General features: G+C 37.0%; 3 protein-coding genes across 6 annotated transcripts in view; 2 read left to right on the top strand and 1 right to left on the bottom strand.

The window, feature by feature from the left end:
- Positions 1-576, bottom strand: part of LOC105270231 (uncharacterized) — a 2,551-nt gene extending 1,975 nt beyond the window's left edge. For 2 of the 3 annotated variants that reach the window (XM_011311051.1, XM_011311053.1), the window contains exon 1: positions 315-576. In XM_011311051.1, coding sequence (XP_011309353.1) covers positions 315-317 — 3 coding nt within the window. In that variant the 5' untranslated portion in view covers positions 318-576. Of the gene's footprint in view, positions 1-18; positions 105-314 lie in introns of all 3 variants that reach the window. The other variant, XM_011311052.1, reaches the window with a different exon arrangement.
- Positions 1-12,731, top strand: part of lva (lava lamp) — a 23,226-nt gene extending 10,495 nt beyond the window's left edge. For both annotated transcript variants that reach the window (XM_011311056.1, XM_011311055.1), the window contains exons 6-9: positions 724-8,173; positions 10,497-10,660; positions 10,775-10,829; positions 12,243-12,731. In XM_011311056.1, coding sequence (XP_011309358.1) covers positions 724-8,173; positions 10,497-10,660; positions 10,775-10,829; positions 12,243-12,267 — 7,694 coding nt within the window. In that variant the 3' untranslated portion in view covers positions 12,268-12,731. The remainder of the gene's footprint in view (positions 1-723; positions 8,174-10,496; positions 10,661-10,774; positions 10,830-12,242) is intronic.
- A 1,065-nt stretch (positions 12,732-13,796) lies between these two features.
- LOC105270229 (arylsulfatase B) overlaps positions 13,797-21,160 on the top strand; it is a 9,684-nt gene continuing 2,320 nt past the window's right edge. The window contains exons 1-7 of the mRNA XM_011311049.1: positions 13,797-14,316; positions 16,473-16,703; positions 16,776-16,931; positions 17,677-17,929; positions 18,796-18,953; positions 19,019-19,154; positions 19,975-20,363. Of these exons, the coding sequence (XP_011309351.1) occupies positions 14,203-14,316; positions 16,473-16,703; positions 16,776-16,931; positions 17,677-17,929; positions 18,796-18,953; positions 19,019-19,154; positions 19,975-20,363 (1,437 nt within the window). The 5' untranslated portion in view covers positions 13,797-14,202. The remainder of the gene's footprint in view (positions 14,317-16,472; positions 16,704-16,775; positions 16,932-17,676; positions 17,930-18,795; positions 18,954-19,018; positions 19,155-19,974; positions 20,364-21,160) is intronic.

The following is a 21,160-nucleotide window of genomic DNA, read 5'->3' as shown; positions in this document are numbered from 1 at the left end:
AAGATGTAAGGAAATAACCTGCAAGGATCGAGGTGAAACCTGCGGATCCCAAGAGCTCAAGAAAGTTCTGTGAGCTAGCCTCCTAGAAGGGATTGAGGTGAAACCTGCAAAAACCCGAGGCTTTAAGATTGAGGCGCTTTGACGGCTCCGGAGCCGTCGACGGCTCCGCAGCCGTCGACGGCTCCGCAGCCGTCGACGCCTGATCAGTTGATCATGGTCGTCCATTATTCCAACCTGCGTGGTTTTTGGAGAATTGGAAAATTTCTCCAAAAAAGCTCATAAACCTGAAAAGAAATGCTAGGGGGGATACTTACCATAGACTCACTCTCATTTAGGGCACCTATTATTGATAGAAGAAATAAAAACAACGAACGTTACAACAACGTTTTCTAGACACACATACGCGCTTTGCAAAACGAAAGCGTACTGACGAATCCCGCGTCAACCGCGCTAACCGACACTTGATGGCGGATCGAAGCGCCCTTCGCCCCCCATAGACAGCTCTCACTATAGGTTCGAGACACACATGCATGCGATGCATACGTGACGTAATCTCCGAAGGGTCAAGCCGAAGGCACAGACATAAAATAATGGAAATCTACATCAATCAATTGAAAATCTATTTGATCAATTTCCAATGAATGAATGAATTGAATGAAATTGATGAACAGAAGAGTTATTTCGTGATGCTTTTTAATTATTGTAATTTTTATTAATTTTCAGAGCTCCATAATGTGAAGCAAGAAATTTCTACTCTCGAAGCTGAGAACGCAGACTGTGAAAACCTTCGGGTGACAGCTGAACTGAAAGTTGTCGAACTTGAAGACCAACTGGAGTCGCTGAATCGCGTCAAACCCCAGACCCCATCCACAGCCTCTCTCCCCGACAATCAATCCGATAATAAATCACCAGTCGTCGACTCCTTCGAGTCCATCGAAGAAAATCGTAATGAACTGCTGAAACAATTGGATTTGCTCACCCAGAAAAATCAAAACCTAGAAATGCAACTGCGGGAATTCAGAGAGAAGGATCCAACAGTTGAGAAAAAATCGTCAGATACAGACTCCACGGAGTCCTTCGAGAGGATCTCCGATAACAACGATGGACCCACAAAAATAGATAATCTAATTATTTCAGAGGAAAAACTAGCAGAACCCCCAGACAACACGACAGATCTCCACCAGAGAATCGAAAATCTTATCCAAGAAAACAACGATTTAGTGATAGAGTCGACAAAACTCCAGGAGAAGCTCAACCATCAGAAGGAGAATTACGAAGCTAAACTAGAAACCCTAGAAATTCAAAATTCTGGATTGAAACAGAATCTCACGAGTCTCTGCAGTGAGACAGTCTTGATACCTCTGGTAGCAGAAATTTCTGACTGCAAGCAAGTACTTGAAGAACAATTACAACACGTAGAAAATTTGGAGATGAGTCTTCTCCAAAGCCACCAAGAGTTGTCAGAGAAACGCGAAGAGATATCAGAATGTCAACTATTGATTAAAAATCTAACATCGATTCAATCAAAATTCACAGAGATGGAGAAGCAAATCGAGAATTTGAATCTTGAAAAGTCATCAATCGTTGAGAAATTCCAATTATCATTCACTGAAATGATAGAATTATCAGAGAAATCCAAAGAAAAAGAAGATGCGAGTACAGAGAAAATAAATAGTCTGCTGACTCGCTTATCAGATCAAAACTCTGAAATATCTTCTCTACAAGAGACCATAAACGCCAACACGAAAATCCTTGAGACATTAAAAGATGAAAATACTGAATTAAAAATTACAATTGACTCTTTGCAGAAAGAAAAATCGTGGCTTGAAGATGAAAACACTCACTTGAGTAATCAAATACAGCTAAAAGAGGATTCAATCACAGCCCTTGAGGGAGAATTCAGAACGACAGTCTCCATTATTGAAGACAGATTGAAGGATAAAGAAGTGATGCTGATGTCTTCAGAAACACAAATTCCCAAATTGCAGAATGAACTAGAAGATAAAGACAAGATAATCGATGAATTTGAAAAGAAAATAGAATGGCTAGAAGCACTGGCACAGGCCAAGGAGATGACGCTGATAGAAGAGAAGGAGAAAATCACTGCAGAGTTCGACAACAACGTGATGTCTTTGGAGACATTACTGGAGACCAAGACGTCTCTTGTTGCCTCTTTGCAGACGGAAATTCAATCTTTGCTGGAAACCTTGAAGAATAATGAAGTGACGATAATTACACTGCAGGAGGAGATCAACTCTTTGCAGTCTGCTCTTGTCGAAAAAGAAATGTCAGCTGTTTCTCTTGCTGATGAGGCTGATGCCTGTCACGACTCTCTCATGCAGAGATCCAGTATGTATCAGTCATGCGAGTCAACATTAGCCTCAGATAAATTAGAATCAGAAGCTGCTGTTGCTGAGTTACAACTGAAGCTGACAGAACTTCAATCACAAGTTGATAATTCTAATTCAATTATTGATAAGTTCAAAGAAGAAATTGAAGATATCACGAGGGGGAAAGTTGAATTGGAGAAAGAACTCCAGGAGTTGCGATCAGACAAATTAGCGCTTGATAAATCTGTGGAAATGCTGACCCATGAATTGCAGACGGTGAAAGTTGAAGCTGAAGGTCAGGATGAGGAAATTAATCACTTTAGACTGACAAATGATGAGTTGAAAAATCGATTGGAGTCAATGGATAAAGAGTTGAAGGATAAATGCAATGAATTGGAGCATTCAAAGTCTGAGATTAATAATAAAGAAATAATTGTTGACAATCTGCAAGATGAGATAACAAAATTAAATGGCCTCATCACTGAGAATAAGAATCATTCTGGAGTTCTTGAAGCAGAAATTATGAGATTGCAGGAGCAGTTGGGAGATAAATCAATTATTCAGGAGGAAAATAGCGAATTAATTGAAAAAATGAGAGAGAAAGAGGAAACAATCAAGAGATTAGAGTCGGTAATTGGCGATCTCAGTGAGAAACTCAATGAAGCGACAGCCAAAGTTGATGAATTACTGGCATCACTGAATGGTAAAGAATCTGATCTTCTTGTTTTGCTGGAGGAAAAAGAAGATTTACTCCAACGAATCGCGAATGAAACTACAGCTAAAGAGGAAGTAGTTCAATCTCTGAATCATCAGCTAGAGAATCAGACGTCATACGTAGAGGACATCAGAGCAGAACTGAATGACGCCTACAAGATGATGGAGCAGTTGAAACTGAAGCACATCGAAGACATCGGCATGAGAAATCAGAGGATCGACGATGTGATCAGTGAATTGAATGCAAAAACAAGTCAATGTGGACAATTGACATCAATTCTAGAAGAGAAAGAGAAGATTATCAATGAACAAATGGCACTGGGAGTAAAAACATCATTGGACCAACGAATTGCTTCACTGGAAAAGGAATTGGAGGATGTCAATGCCACGAATCAGGCGCAATTGCAGAAAATGAAGATGATTGCGGCAAATCTCAAGAAGAAAACGGCCCAGTGTCAGCAGCTAGAGGAAAAGGCCAACGATCTCGAGGAGAAATGGGCAAGTGAAAAATCAGAGAAGGAGGAAATCAATATGAGAATTCAGCAGATGCAGTCCGATGTGGAAATGAAGACTAATAAAATTCAGGGATTGGAAGAACAGTTGATTAATTTCCATGCACAAATCTCGAACGAATCCGAAACTATTGAGAGATTATCGAAAGAGTTGGGCACAGCTAATGACGGAATCGCTGCTCTTCAGGATCTTGTGAAGCAGTTCCAATCGGAAGTTGAAAAACTCTCAGCTGAGATCAATGAGAAATCTCAATTAATCGAGAGTGAGAAGTTATCGAAGGACTCGATAATTTCAGAGTTCGGGTCCTATAAGGAGAATGTGCAATCTGAATTGGAGGGATTGATCCAGAAAAATGAAATTCTAAATGCCATGATTATGAAGAAGACTGAAGAGTTCGACATTTTTGAAAAATCCACAATAACGAGTCAACAGACAATGTCGCAGACTATTGACCAGCTGAGATCTCAAATCGAGGAGAAATTTTCAGAAGTTTCTTCTAGAGATCAACAGATTCAATCGCTGATTGTTGAAGTTGATGATAAAAACCATCAGATCTCGGTTTTGAGTCTTGATGTTACGCAGATGAATCAGAAAATCGAGTCTCTGGAATTGGAAATTGAATCTGAAAAATCATCTAAAGAGTCAATTCTGTCGGAAATTGTAGCTCTTCAAATTGTTAAAGTGAATTTGGAGCAGGAGCTGGAAGAGGCTAAGGAGAAAGCACGAGAGCTTGGAGTACGAATGCAAGTGATGGAGACTGAATATGTGGAGCAATTGAACACTATTCAGACCCTGAGAACAGAAAATGGAATGTTGTCTTCCAAACACGCACAAACGCATGAACGACTGGAGAATACAGAGGCAGAGTCGAACGAACGATTAAGAGTTATTGAGACTTTGAAGAGTGAATTAATCGCCCTGAAAAATTCTCTACCCTCATCTCATACCCCAGAGTCGTGCGATCATTGCGAGAAATGTCAGGAGTTGGTGAACGCCCTCGAAGGAAAACTACAGGAGCGAAACGCAGAGATTCAGAATCTAGACAACGAATTGGCAAATTCTATCGCTAATTTCCTGCAAATGCGAGAGAATCTGAGAACTCAAGAATTGCAATGCAACGAAGAGTCCCAGGAAGCCAGAAAATCTCTGGCTCAATTCAACGATTTGTTGGTGAGAAATTCTGAGAATGAGATGAGAATTCAACAAATGCACGAGCAAATTCTTCATTTAACTGATGATAATTCTGCTCTCAACGACGAGCTGATGAAAACTCGAGAAATTGCAGGTCAAAGTCATCGCTTGGAGCAACAACATCTGGATTTATCCAAGATTCATCAGGAAAAGGAGAAAGAAGTTGAGGAATTAAATGAGAAGCTGCAGAAATTGGAGATTGAAAAAGCAGATTTATCTAAAAAAATCAAGAATTTGAATTTAGAGGAGGAGACGGGGAAAAGTTTGGATAATACAGTTCCTGAAGTTGTTGGAGCACCGAAATTATTTGATGCTGCCAGGCTGTTCGATGCTCCAGCGCCCTGGGACGTTGAAAGCTCCACAGAGGACATTGCAGTCTTAAAGAAAAAATTAGAGGTAATTGAATCAGAGAAAGTCCAATTGTCATCTCAACTTGATGAATTAACAACTGAAGTCTCTTCATATCAGCGAGAAATTGAACGAATTACCGAGAGGAATGGAGAATTGGAAAATCAATCTGCTGAGACAGATGGAATGAAATTGGCGATGAAAGATTATGAGCAACAGGTTGAACTTTTGAACGAGGAGAACAACCAACTGCGAGCTGAGCTACTCCAACGCCAAGAATTCGTTGCTAGATCTGTTGAAGACTTGAGAGCAGTTGAAGACACTAGTGCAACGATTGAGGCCTTGGAAAAGATGAAAAATGAGAAACAAGATCTGCAGAATTCGATTGTTCATTTCATCAGCGATGTGAAACGCCTAACCGAAGAGGAAGTCCCTGAAGAAGTCGGTATCAATGATTACGTCGCAGAATTGGCTGCAGTGATCACAAAAATTGAGTCGTTGCAGCAGAGAATCAATTCAACTTCTGCAGTCATTCAATGTCAAGATGAAAAGCAAGAAGTGCAAGAGGACACGAAACTCGATTCATCATCAGGACTATCACCACCTCTGAATGACGAGGAATTGAAGCTAGATGATGAAGAGGAATGGGGATGGAATGCCCAGGACGCTGAATTGGGTTCTGGACTGGCAATAACACCGTTCTGCACTGGGGAGACTCAACTCAGAGTTAGAGTTGCTGAGTTGGGAGACACAATCAGAGATTTGGAGGACGAAAGATTGAAATTGATGGAGGAGATTAAAGTGGGGCAGGTGAGGAGTGGAAAGTTAGTGAAAAAGCTGAAAGAATTCAAGGCTCAGAACGAAAATCTCCAGAAGCAGTTGAACCTCCAGAAATCATCTGGAAGTCTCTGCGACCTTGACTCTGCCATTGAAGATGAACTCAAGTCTCAGATCTCTGGATTGGAGAAGAACTTGACAGAAGTAAAATCTGATCACAACAAACTCATTCAAGAACGCGATAATCTGGTGAAACGAATTGATGTTTTAGTCGCGGCTAATGAGAGATTCACGGAGATGAAAGAGCGTCAAGATCGTGAAGTGGAAGTTCTGCAAATTCGTAATAAAGAATTGGCGAGTAAGATCGGTTCAGTTGAGAGAGATATTGGTGAAAAGTCAACATCCCTTGAAATTTGCCAGACAGAAAAATCGACGATGGAACAGGTATCGAAGGAGCAATACGACGAGCTCCAGGATTCCCTGGATATGTTGGCAGCTGAGAACGAAGAGCTGAGGACTCTGATCGAGACCGAGAAGAGTGAGAGGCTTGCTGTTGAGATATCATTGACCGAGAGAATGCGAGAAATTGAGGAATCAAAGAATCAAACCGACGAGATGAAGATAGGATTTGACGAGACCCTGAAGAAGTGTCAGAATTTGGAGACAGAGTGCATGTCTAATCTCGAATTTGCCAATCAGAGGATAATCGAAGTGGAGAACAATCATGCGATTGTTCTCGGTGAGGCGTTGCAGCGTTCTCAAGAATTGGAGATTAAAACTGCTGAACAGAATGAGAGGATAGGTCTATTGGAGGAGAGTCTGAGTGCATCTCAAAATCATCTGATTGAAGCTCAAGAAACTTTGTCCAATGTCACAGAATTGTTGAACGTCAGAGTTCAAGAAGTCGCTGAGTTAAGACAGCAGATACAACAATTACAGGGTGCCAAAATCGAAGCAGCAACTTGTCGAATCAGTGTAGATAATTTGAAGGAGAAACTGATGGAAACTGAAGAAGACATGTCCAGAAAATTGAGCCAGCAGGAAGAAGATTTGTCTCGAAAGTTGACTCAGAGGGAAGAGGATTTGACTCGTAAATTAACCGAGCAAGAAGAAGATCTCACACGTAAATTAACAGAACGTGAAGAAGACCTGACACGTAAATTAATAGAGGCTGAAGAGAATTTGTTGAGACAATTATCTCTGAAGGATGCTGAAATACTCGAATTGTCATCAACTCTGGAGGCAAAACTACAGGAGAAAACTCTGGAAATTGATTCTCTCTCTTTGCAGCTCCAAGAGCTTTCTTCAGAACGTGAATCATTGATATCTACTATAAAAACTGGGGAGCAAGAGCTTCAGTCCCTGAAGGAGTCTTTAGATAAGAACGAATGGCTAGTAGAGTCCCTCAAAACCGAGTGCACCGTAAACAAAGAGACGATTTCCAGTCTGGAGAACGACTTGTCTTCTTCCAAAGAAGAGATAGCACGTCTGACAACAACAATCGAATCTTTAACATCACAAATCGAACAGAAAGTTCAGGAAATATCAGTAAAGGGACACGAGATCGAGTCTTTGAAGGCTATTGTAGCTGAAGTCCAGGCGAAATCAGAACAGACAGCTGAAATCTGTTCTAAATGCAGAGAAAACGAACTGATTCATTCCGAAATCGATAGTTTGAAGGAGCAATTGAGGGGTAAAGACATAGAAATCGAGGATTTGAAGTACATCCTGAATGAGAATACGTATCCAAGAATATTCCAAGAGCTACAGGACAAAGCCAACTCGTTGTACAATGAAAAATCACAATTGGAAACGGCTCTGAGTTCTGCTCTTCAGCAACTTGAAAATCCTAAGGGAGACGATCTGGGGGATGAAGCGAGGATTAATCTCCAGAAGATGTTGGACATGAAGGAAGCAGAAGTTCAGTCATTGGGGAAAAAATTAGAGAGTAAAACGACTGAGTGTTTGCTGCTGGAGAATGCACTAGCTAAACAAATATCATCTGCTACTGGGGAACCGTCCAAGGAGCAATCACTTACTTCGAGTGAACTTGATGTTGCACTTTATATGTTGCATCAGAGGGACGTCAGGTGTGAGGAGCTCACCCATGAGTTGATGCAGTTGTTGGAGGAAAGGGATACCCTCCAGTTGAGGCTTTCCAATGCTATTCGATTGAATGAAGAAATGAGGAGAGAAATTGTCGGGGAGGTGACGACTGTGAGTGAACAACCTAATGTTGAGGAGCAGAAGACACCGGTGAAGAGTGAACCTTCTGGGAAGAAAACTGAACTCGCTCAAAAGTAAGTTTCGATGACTGTTGTTTTGGTACTTCTGTTGGGCCCTTTTCGTCTCTATTTGAGCTTTCGATTAATCAGGGAACAGTATTGATTGAAGAGTATATGAAAATGGAAATATTCGTGAGGACAAGTTGTCGCGTGCGATCCTTGAACGATTCGAATGCAAACTGAGTTGAATATTTCAGTTTAATTATTATTTTGATTTACACGTTTTCAAGGTATTATCACACAGCATTTGGTCTAGTGTACAAAGATTATTCCGGAAATTACCCGATGTTTGTAATTAATACAGTGAAGTTTATTAAGGCTCGGGTGGATTATCTAGAAAAGATAATTTACTCCGAAATTCGGATTCCTAATTACTTTGGCAATTAATCGTTTTTTAAAATAACTGTTAGCTAGCGTTCTAGCGGTTGTCAACAACTAGGCCGCTAGCTGACAACTATCGGAAAAAACGATTAATTGACGGAGTAATTAGAAGTCCCAATTTTGGAGTAAATTATCTTTTCCAGACCGTCCATCCGGGCCTTAATGCTGTGGCACTTCTCCAACCAAATCCTGACGGTTATTCTGTTAACAGACATAACAGACATTGAGAACAGTTACTCTAAAGAATGTTGACAGGCATGGGAGCACGAGTTTATTGTTAACATTTCTACCAGTTATTTGAATTCTTCGTTTTTCTTTTTTAGCTTTTCGTTTTGACTTTTACCGATGAATGTAATAATCCTAGGAGCATTATATTTTGAAAGACTCGTAGAATAATGTAATGTAATTTTATATTAGCACCGACACGTCCGCGATGTCGATTACCCTAGTATTTAATTAAGACCCGGGTGGACTATCTATCGAATGTCATCTTTTGTTTAAATTTTACCTTTTTAGCCTAAAATACATTAAAATGTGGGATCAAATTTGTGTTGCGGGAGCTACTCGAATGGTTATACAAAAATAATGAAAAAAAAAGAGGAAAAATTATTGAAGGGCGCTAAAGAGCGATATTGTTTAAAAGGGATCTACCAAGTTTACAAAAAAATAATAAAAATTACGCAGCTTACCATTGCTCTCCAGAAGATTGAGTGACAGCTAGATGCAATAGTAAGCTACGTATTTTTTATTATTTTTTAGCAAACTTGGTAAATCCCTTTTAAATAATATCAATCTTTAGCGACCTTCAATAATTTTTCCTCTTTTTTTTTCATTATTTTTTCATATCCATTCAAGTGCTTCCCGCCACACAAAATTCATCCCAAATTTTAATGTATTTTAGGTTAAAAAGATAAAATTTAAGGACCGGTTGGATTATCTGGAAAAGATCATTTACTCCAAAATTGGGATTCCTAATTACTCTGGCAATTAATCGTTTTTTTCAATAATTGTTAGCTAGCGTTCTAGCGGTTGTCAACTACTAGAACGCTAGCTAACAATTATCGAAAAAAAACAATTAATTGGCGGGGTAATTAGGAATCCCAATTTTGGAGTAAATTATCTTTCCGAGATACTCCATCCGGCCCTTAAACAAAAGTCGACGTTCGATAGACAGTCCACTCGGGCCTTAAGGCCCGGATGGACTGTCTGGAACAGATAATTTACTCCAAAATTGGGACTTCTAATTACTCCGTTAATTGATCGTTTTTTCGATAATTGTTAGCTAGCGGCCTAGTTGTTGACAACCGCTAGAACGCTAGCTAAAAATTATTGAAAAAAACCATTAATTGCCAAAGTAATTAGGAATCCGAATTTCGGAGTAAATTATCTTTTCTAGGTAATCCACCCGAGCCTTAAGGCCCGGATGGACTGTCTGGAAAAGATAATTCACTCCAAAATTGGGACTTCTAATTACTCCGTCAATTAATTGTTTTTTCTGATAATTGTTAGCTAGCGGCCTAATTGTTGACAACCGCTAGAACGCTAGCTAACAATTATTGAAAAAAACGATTAATTGCCAGAGTAATTAGGAATCCCAATTTTGGAGTAAATTATCTTTTCCAGTTAATCCAACCGGTCCTTAAGGCTCGGATGGACTGTCTTGAAAAGATAATTTACTCCAAAATTGGGACTTCTAATTACTCTGTTAATTAATCGTTTTTTTCGATAATTGTTAGCTAGCGGCCTAGTTGTTGACAACAGCTAGAACGCTAGCTAACAATTATTGAAAAAAACTATTAATTGCCAAAGTAATTAGGAATCCGAATTTCGGAGTAAATTATCTTTTCTAGACAGTCCATCCGGGCTTTAATATGATATATTTATGGTATGTCTGCACTTGTTGTTAGGATTGATTAATTAGTAAGAACTCCTCTGTAAAAGCTAGTATTCCCCGTAGGTTGTCCCAGCTGCACACAGTCGGACACAGACGAGACATTCGATTGATGGACGATCGAGAATTGAGGAACACCCAGCAAATGTCTTTATTGGCGCACAAAGACGCCCTTAGTACTCTTCCTCCGGATGCCGCTGCCAGACTCATCAATGCCAATTACACCCTCTGTATGTATTTAATGCTAGAGTAATTCTATTCACTTTGAAAATTCATCAGTTTAGATTACCCACATTTTTTTCTAGATTATCGTCGAAATTTATCCATTCCTCTTTTAATTACAGCACGAGACGTCCAGAGTCAATCAAGCGTTTTACTAAATTGGTTGTGGGGTAAAAGGTAATTCTGCCGATATATTACTGTTATATTGGTAATTATTTATAAAATGGAAAGAAACAGAATTCAATGCTTTCGATCTCAGCAATGAGACTACAAACGGAACGTTATATTTGTTTAAAATATGGAAAATCTACTGATTACAATAATAATCATCTTATTGGAATATGGGTGTAAGTGAACAAATAAAACCGAAGACACGGTGAAATACTTTATAGAATATTCTTTATTAGCACGAGGAAGCCGCGTCTTAACTTGAGGACCGTTGTCCAGAGACTAAAAACTATATCAAAGGGAAAAACTCTCAATTCTATGACTCAAAGGAACACAGTCCTTTGCTGAAATTTCAGCATATGTTTAGGATTAAATCGAATCCCGGAAAAAATATCCCAGGGAAAAAATATCCCACACATTCAAAACGTGTTAAAACTCGCTCAATTTAATTATTTTTTAATTTAATTATTTTTTTCGTTGTCTATTTTTTCAGGGGCTCTAATTTTCCTATGGTCTATCAAATTGGGTGGGTTTTAACACGTTTTGGGTGTGTGGGCTATTTTTTCCGGGGATATTTTTTCCGCCTACCGATTAAGGTGGTTGTCGCGCGACAGTCTCTGTAAAAAGTTTATCCGCTGTAAAACGGGCCAGTTTAGAACACAATCTTTTAGCGGTATATAGTCTCACTTGATTGATTGCATTGTGCATGGATAGCTAAAGCATAACTATATATTTTCCATATTAACTATTTTCAATTATATAAATTTATGAATTTCCGATAATTATATTCCGTAAACCAAACGGGCAATCGATTTGATTTTTTTTTCTGTATTTCCTCCCACGATGTATATTCCACGTTTTTTTTTATTTCTGAAACTGTCTAGCCGTTGATTTTTAAAAAATTCTAATCGGCAAAACTCCATTTAAACACGTGTTAAATCACTCGAATTTCAAAAATTTATATCTCAAGTTCAAAACAGTCAATTGCAAACGGAAAAGGCTCATTTTGTTGCTAATTTTTCAAACTATTCACCATAAAATTTTTAACGAAAACTGTCGAAAAAAAATTCTACGCGACAACAGCCTTAAATCACTCTCGAATTCGGAGTACAACCGATCGTAAATTAGTCCCTTAGTAGAGCTGTTTTCCAGAATGTTTAGGATGGTGTCAAGTGATTTTTGTAGGACAATGAAAGAGCTGTACTCAAATATTCCAACACATCTCATTCTCTTTTGAAATAAAAACCGAAATAAAAAAATTGAAAATCATATCATAGCGCCACGTACAAATCATGTGTCTTCTCTCGTTTGTTTAAAAAAATAAATGTCTAATTTCTATTCTAGTTTCAATATTATTTTTTACATTTTTCATATATTTAACAATAATTGACAAATAATTAATGACGAATGAATTGATTTCAGCACGCCAAAAGTGGTCCACATGTGACCAAAGCCAAAACCGATGGATGGACGAGTTTCATGATTTTTCGGAATACATTCCCTACGATTGATTAATGTAATTAACTGCCAAATTGATTGACTCACCAGGGCCAAACGCAATAGTTAATTAACAGTGTAAATTGAATATCTGACACCTGGATGGTATTGGAAAGAAGTTAACATTTATATTTGTACATTAAATTCGTTGAAGCTTTTAAATGCGTGTCATAGTATTAATTGTCATTAATTTATGAATTTCAATGAGTTAAAGTTGGTGCCTTTGTCATGCGAAAGGAGAATATATTTAAGAGGGAAATTAAAATGTGGGGAGTTTGAAAGAGAACAGCAATGTAATAGATTATTTTATAATTATAATATATGGCCATTGTATAAAAAAATTCATTGAAAGTGTCTTTACCAGTAATGGAAGGAGAAAATGTACATTTTGAATTAAATTTTCATCGAGTGCAATTACTGATATTCATTTCTTATGCCGAACTCCTTTTCCTGGTGGAATAGATTGAGAATATCTATTTAATTATTATTCATTTACGACGCGGGTGGACTATCTATCAAACGTCGACTTTTGTTTAAATTTTATGTTTTTATTTTTAATTTGGGATGAATTTTGTGTTGTGGGAAGCACTTGAATGGACATGAAAAAGTAATGAAAAAAAAGAGGAAAAATTATTGAAGGGCGCTAAAGATCGATATTATTTAAAAGCGATTTACCAGGTTTGCTAAAAAATAATAAAAAATACGTAGCTTACTATTGCATCTAGCTGTCACTCAATCTTCTGGAGAGCAATGGTAAGCTGCGTAATTTTTATTATTTTTTTATAAACTTGGTAGATCCCTTTTAAACAATATTGCTCTTTAGCGCCCTTCAATACTTTTTCCTCTTTTTTTTCATTATTTTTTTATAACCATTCGAGTAGCTCCCGCAACACAAATTCGATCCCAAATTTTGATGCATTTTAGGCTAAAAAGATGAAATTTAAACAAAAGATGACATTCGATAGATAGTCCATCCGGGCCTTAACTCTTAATAATTTGCCATTTTTCAATGGACATTTTTCATAGGACAATTAGGGAGGATGATAGAATTAATTAACAGTTTAATTTTCACTGGACAGGATTTTAATTGTTAATTATTCTATTTCCTTTGATTTTTCAGCTTTAATTTTTTCCCAGTTACGAAATACTCATTTTACCTAGGGGAGACCCAGGCAAAATGGGACACGGGGTAAACTGGAATGAATCAGGAGGTCCAATGGAAAACGAGAGGAAAAAATCGATCGTAAGAATCCATTAGCAAAAATTTCAGGTTTTCCAGAATTCTGTCCCAGCTGACTGACAAAAAAATATTAAATTCCCACGTAAGGAATTTCATAATTACAAACAAAAAAATAAATAATAAAAAATAATTGAAGTTAGATAGCCATTTTTTCAAATATTGAAAAATTAAAAAACTAGGAGAACAACTGTCCGGTTAAAAGAGAAAATTTAATTCGCAAAGACCACTGAAATATTTTTAGACAGTCCCCAAGATTTTCTAGCTGAAAAAAGACTGGGAATGAGTTAAAAGCACTTTTCCGCGACTGTCCCATTTTGCCCGGCTCTCCTCTATCCGATAGATTATCTGTAATGTATTTTAATTGATTTAAGTTCTAACAGGAATGAGGAAAATGGAAAAATGTGGGTGTTCGAAGGATTCGTCATTGATACCTCTGATGCTGTCGATCGATTACTCTGAAATACAGGAAAAACTTGTTTTCCGCATTAATACTGGTTATATGAAGAAATGAATTTGTCTCTCATCTCTCACAGTAGATTAATCTTTCTGGGCGAAACCATTAATATGATCTCCATCATCACCAGATCAAGAATTAGTTAATCTGTAATTATTCACAAGTCAGTGAGATTTCAATGCAAAATAAAAATGACAGCGAAATTCTTCATAATTTTCATCATTTCTTTGAATATATTTTCAAGTGAAGTGTTGGGAAAAAATGGCACTAAACCACACATAGTAATTATCGTTGCTGATGATCTGGTAAGAAACATTCTGATCGTCTCTCTAGATAATATGAATTTCAAAAATTCAAAACTTGAATTTCGACTAATTTTAAGGCTCGGGTGGATTATCTAGAAAAGACAATTTACTCCAAAATTCGGATTCCTAATTACTTTGGCAATTAATCGTTCTTTTCAATAATTGTTAGCTAGCGTTCTAGCGGTTGTCAACAACTAGGCCGCTAGCTAACAATTATCGGAAAAAAACGATTAATTGACGGAGTAATTAGAAGTGCCAATTTTGGAGTAAATTATCTTTTTCAGACAGTCCACCCGGGCCTTAAAGCTCGGGTGGATTATCTAGAAAAGATAATTTACCCCGAAATTCGGATTCCTAATTACTTTGGCAATTAATGTTTTTTTTCAATAATTGTTAGCTAGCGTTCTAGCGATTATCAACGACTAGAACGCTAGCTAGCAATTATCGGAAAAAACAATTAATTGACGGAGTAATTAGGGATCCCAATTTCGGAGTAAATTATCTTTCCGAGGTACTGCATCTGGCCCTTGATTTTTTTTTCTGAGTTCACAAAGTTTTCGCGAGGTTCAAATCTTTGAAATAATTTTATAAATCGGTTAATATTTACGAGAGTTACGCTCTTAAAAGCTGAAGAAGTGAAAAAAAAAATCATTATAAATTCCTGGAATTTCCCGAAAATTTCTATTAAATTGAATTGAAACTATTAATTATAATGGCGTGTACAATAAAGAAGAAAATCGGCGATAAAATCGAAGGGGGTAAGGGTCTGAGCCTCGAGATCACTCAGAATATCCCATAAAGAAATAAAATTCACCTTGAATTTTACCATTTTTTTCTAGCAATAACTCGAAATGACTCAGAAACGATTAGTTATTCGAATTCCTGTAGCTTCTAGAGAGATGGCATTATATTAACATGCATAATTATCAACAATGTTTTGTGTTAAATGACGTTACATTCATGACTGATAGAGCTGTTTGCATAATTACAATGGTAATGCGAACCTTGACATATACATCTATTTCTTCAGTACTTTTATCTTTTCGTTACCATTAATTGTTTGGAGAAATGCTTGTCACAATCGAATAATTCATGGGTTCAGGAAGTAGAATAAATGATACCCCGAGGAAGACCTTGTGTGTTCCAAGCGTCAGCAATTTCAAAGGATTTTCTGTTTTCCTTTCGACATTTTCCTTTCTCTCTCCTTCAACTTTTGGTCTTTATCTATAATTATCTAAAATTGCTGGAATGACCGATGGCTGAGTTGTCTGCAATAAATTTTTCAATTAATTTCCCAGAGCATTTATCCAAGACATTTTTATGGAATAAATAAAATATATACTATCACCGTATAGTTATCGTGTTAATTATTCCATGAACACTAAATAAAATCCTCTACATTAAAAAAAAATATCAATCTATTCATTCTCTTCAACTTTCAGTCTTTTATCTGTAATCATCTAAAATTGCTGGGATGATTTTCCTGGGCGAGTTCAATTGAAGGTGGGAAAGAAAACCTCTTCTTTCATCTTTTTATAAATTTCTGAGGCTCCACTCAGAAGCAGACTCTTGAATTCACCACCCTGCTCCATCTAAACACGAAAATTTTTTTTAAGGCTCAGGTGGATTATCTAGAAAAGATTATTTACTCCGAAATTCGGATTCCCAATTACTTTGACAATTAATCGTTTTTTTCAATAATTGTTAGCTAGCGTTCTAGCAGTTGTCAACAACTAGGCCGCTAGCTAACAATTATCGGAAAAAACGATTAATTGACGGAGTAATTAGAAGTCCCAATTTTGGAGTAAATTATCTTTTCCAGACAGTCCATCCGGGCCTTAAAGGATATTTTGCTGATATTTTGTTATTTTTCCTGTTTTTCTGAAATTTATTGAAACCTATCGATTGGATTGGGATACGAAAATATAGCGTTTGTCCGTTCCATCATGATTGACTAATTTTTGTAACTTTTCACTAAAATTTAATTTAAAAAAATCAATAAATTTTAGTAAAAAGTTCTCAGAAAAATAGGAAAATTAACAAAATACCGGCAGAACATCGTTAAACTGTTCCTACGGGTCTTGATCATTAGAATAATTACAACAAGTAAAATATAATCATAAAAAAATGAATTTCTTGTAAATACCAATCAACAGGGATGGAATGACGTGGGTTTCCATGGATCTAATCAGATTCCCACACCAAATATCGATGCACTTGCTTACAATGGTGTAATTCTAAATAATCATTACACTGGGGCTGTATGTACTCCAAGCAGAGCAGCATTGATGACTGGAAAATATCCAATTAATCTTGGAATGCAGCACCTAGCTCTGGAAGCCACCGAACCAAGAGGTCTTCCTCTATCTGAAAAATTACTGCCTCAGGTACGCAATCAGTACTCAAAAAACAAATACTGAATAGTACAAAATTAAACAAATAATTTATAACAATTTTAGTACCTGAAGGAAGGGGGATACGCTACTCACATTGTTGGCAAGTGGCACTTGGGTTTTTTCAAAAAAGAATACACTCCAACGTTTCGAGGTTTTGACTCCCATTTTGGATACTGGAGTGGACATCAGGATTATTATAATCATGAGTTTGAATCATCTGTAAGTCAGTGCAAATTATTAGGGATAAATTAGATTATTATATTGTTTTTAATTAGAGAAAGGTGTCGTGAAGATTTTTTAATTGAGTTTCATGCGTTCTATAAGTGTCAGGCCTCTAACTTCTGGTCAAATGATGCGATTCGATTAATTTTGCGGTAATCAATGCATCTTCATGGAACTTAGAACTGATTCGATTTTGGAGAATATCGCCTCAGCGGTTCTGGAGTTATTCAAAAATGAATTTCTGATATTTACAATTTTTTGAAAATTTTGAATATTGGGAAAATTTTTTACATAAAATCAAAAGAATTCGTCATTATTTTTAAAATTGAATGAACACTGGTGATTTCTAACAAATAAGTGATAATATTTGAAAAATCCGTAAATCAATCGATCAATTCTGTTGATGAAACTGAAAACTAGGATAAGTACATTTTTCTCGACCCCAGTTTTTACCCAATATCTTGAAATTGAAGAAAGATTACGATTTTTTCATAAATATCTTTTTTGTAGCTCTCATCCTTTTCTATAAAAAATATTCACATACAAAATTCGCTAGGTCCTTTCAATTCCGAGATATCGGCTGAAAACTCGCCCCGAAAAATAAGCACTCATTCTATTTTACCACTTCGCTGGTGAATTATCGAATCGATTATTATCAATTGAATTTTAAATATTCCGCAAATATATTTAACCAGTAATTTCATCATTTCGCAATAATTACACTCTGATATTTTTTTTATAGGACGAATATCGTGGTTACGATATGAGAAGAAACATGTCGGTGTCATTTGAAAATAAAAATCGTTACTCAACAGATCTTTACACAGAAGAAACTGTTCGATTAATCGATACCCACGATAAAGACACACCAATGTTTATATATCTTGCACATGCAGCCGTGCACAGTGGAAATGCAGAGAATCTCCTGCAAGCACCAGACGAAGAAGTTGCCAAATTCTCCTACATAAGTGATCCTGAACGAAGAAAATATGCTGGTAAGTCTATTATCTCAATTAAGAATGTTCCATACCCATAAATAGCCAAAATTCGAATTATAAAAATTGTTCGGCTTATTATCGATGGGATCGATGTGAAAAAATATAACGGTTTTGTATTTTGTCATTATTTAATGGCACACGCAGTTTTGTGGTGGTGCCATAATCTTCATGCATTTTCTCTCCAGTTCTGTGATTCTTTTTAAATAAAAAAAATCTGCATGTTACGCTCCACTTCCCTACTATCGCGTCCTTTTTATGAAAGTAGAAACACAAACATGAAGTTCGCCCGAATCGAAATATCTCGAAATGCGCAGGACTAATTTCTCATTAGTCGACTCGAACCGCCAAGTTCAAATTCGGCGCACGGAGTGCGCAGTAGGTCTCGTTCTTTTTATGAAAGCAGAAAAATAAAAATGAAGTTCGTCCGAGTCGAAATATCTCGAAACGCGTAAGAGTAATTTCTCATTAGTCAACTCGAACCGCCAAATTCAAATTCGGCGCACGGAGTGCGCAATAGGTCTCGTGAAACATTAAAATAGGTGAAATTTTTCCTTTTTATGAAAGTAGAAACACAAAAATGAAGTTCACCCGAGTCGAAATATCTCGAAACACGTAGGACTAATTCCTCATTACTCAATTCAAACCGCCAAATTCAAATTCAGCGCACGAAGTGCGTAGTAGATCTCGTCCTTACTATGAAAGTAGAAAAACAAAAATGAAGTTCGCCCGAGTCGAAATATCTCGAAACGCATAAGACTAATTCCTCATTGGTCAACTCGAACCGCCAAATTCAAATTCGGCGCACGAAGTGCGCAATAGGTCTCGTCAAATATTAAAATATGTGAAATTTTCTTTGTCCTCAGCAATGGTTTCGAAACTGGATGAAAGTGTGGGAGAGGTTGTAGCAGCTCTACGTCGAAATGAAATGCTGCAGGACAGCATAATTTTATTTGTTGCTGACAATGGAGCCCCGACTTTCGGTGCTCATCACAATGCTGGGAGTAATTACCCCCTACGAGGCGTAAGGATCATTAACCTCTAATAATACCACTAACAAATTCAGCTCTAATTTTCAATTTAAACTAGATGAAAACAACTGCTTGGGAAGGGGCAGTTCGTTGTGTTGCGGCTGTCTGGAGTCCACTCATAAAACAATCCCAAAAAGTCAGTAATCAACTCTTCCACATGTCTGACTGGCTGCCCACGCTGGTATCCGCTGCTGGTGAGCGTCTAAAATCCTTAAGGACCGGTTGGATTATCTGGAAAAGATAATTTACTCCAAAATTGGGATTCCTAATTACTCTGGCAATTAATTGTTTTTTTTCAATAATTGTTAGCTAGCGTTCTAGCGGTTGTCAACGACTAGAACGCTATCTAACAATTATCAGAAAAAACAATTAATTGCCGGAGTAATTAGGAATCCCAATTTTGGAGTAAATTATCTTTCCGAGATACTCCATCCGGTCCTTAAACCCATTTTCCAATCCGGACTTTTTATTCAAAAAATCAAAGCTCACGGCATCTCCCTAACATACCGGTCGTAAATCTGCTTGAAGAGATTCAATTCTCTCTCCACTTTTACATATTTACCAGCATGACATAGTAATATATCAATTACCTTTTACCCCACAACCAATTTAGTAAAACGCTTGATTGACCCTGGACGTCTCGTGCTGCAATTAAAAGAGGAATGGATAAATTTCGACGATAATCTAAAAAAAAATGTGGGGAACCTAAACTGATGAATTTTCAAAGTGAATAGAATTACTCTAGCATTAAATACATTCAGAGGGTGTAATTGGCATTGATGAGTCTAGCAGCGGTATCCGGAGGAAGAGTACTCACGGTATTCCTCAATTCTCGATTAAACTGAAATTAATAACTATCCGCCTAATGGATATTTCGTTATCAACTCAGTCTACATTCGAATCGTTTGCGGATCACACGCGATAAATTGTCCTTGCGAATATTTAAACATTCGTATTATTGAAGAATTTCTGGCCTTTTCAGTTACTAATCGTTTCTTGTCTTTTTAAAATAAGGAATCAATGCCACACTCTCAGCCCTCGATGGATTCAACATGTGGCCAACAATAGTTGACAGCGAGGAAACACCTCGCAACGAAGTATTAATAAATATCGACGAGATCTCCAATTACTCAGCAATAAGACGTGGCGATTTCAAATATCTCGTTGGATATCCAGGAGCTGTCACCGGTTGGTACGGTAATTTAACCGCATCAGAGGATGCTGAACTGAATTACAAATTGGAGGATGTCCTGAGGTCTAAAACTGGAGCTGCTATAATTGGGATGTCAACCGACATGCTACTCGCTGATTCTGACAGCAATGTCAAGATCTTGACGTCTCAACAAATTGATGATCTGAGATCCCAAGCAACTCTTCATTGTGATACCACAAGGAGAGAAAAGGTTGGTATCAGAAATCCTCGAAGGTTTTGTTTGCTTATGGCTTTCTTAAGGATGTTCTGCTGGTATTTTCTTATTTTTCCTGTTTTTCTGAGATTTATTGAAAACTATCGATTGGATTGGGATATGAAAATATAGCGTTTGTCCCTTACATCATGATTTATCCTTCATAAGTTTCATCCCGATGCAATAACTATAACTTTTATAACTTTTCACTAGCATTTATTGATTTTTTATTGAACTTTAGTGAAAAGTTACAAGAATTAGTGTATCGGGATGAAACTTTATGAAAGAGTCATGATGGAACGGACAAACGCCATATTTTCATATCCCAATCCGATCGATAGTTTTCAATAAATCTCAGAAAAACAGGAAAAATAACAGAATACCAGCAAAACTTCCTTATGTTTAATTAATTTCCGATATTTCTCTATTATAAATGAATAGATAAATGAGGTATTTATCAATTAGGAGATTGATAGACCAGCGAGAGGCATTCTCCAAAAATAAAAAGTCCATTAATTGATTTCCATTAATTTCCAGCGATTTAATCCTTAGGATCCAACAGAGTAATTCCGAGATTTCCTAAATAACAAATCCTCTAATTGAGTCTGAAAATAATTTCTGCTTAAGGGCCGGGTGGACTATCTATCGAGCGTCATCTTTGATTTAAATTTTATCTTTTTAACCTAAAATACATAAAAATTTGAGCTAAGTTTTGAGGTCACGAAAATCACTGGAGTTGGCATAAAAAAATAATGAAAAAAAAGAGGAAAAAATTTTGAAGGGCGCTAAAGAGC

Source organism: Fopius arisanus, unplaced genomic scaffold (genome assembly GCF_000806365.1).
Source record: "Fopius arisanus strain USDA-PBARC FA_bdor unplaced genomic scaffold, ASM80636v1 scaffold00081, whole genome shotgun sequence".
Taxonomy (NCBI): domain Eukaryota; kingdom Metazoa; phylum Arthropoda; class Insecta; order Hymenoptera; family Braconidae; genus Fopius; species Fopius arisanus.
Note: the sequence above shows the minus strand (reverse complement) of the source record. Positions and strands in the feature narration are given on the sequence as shown.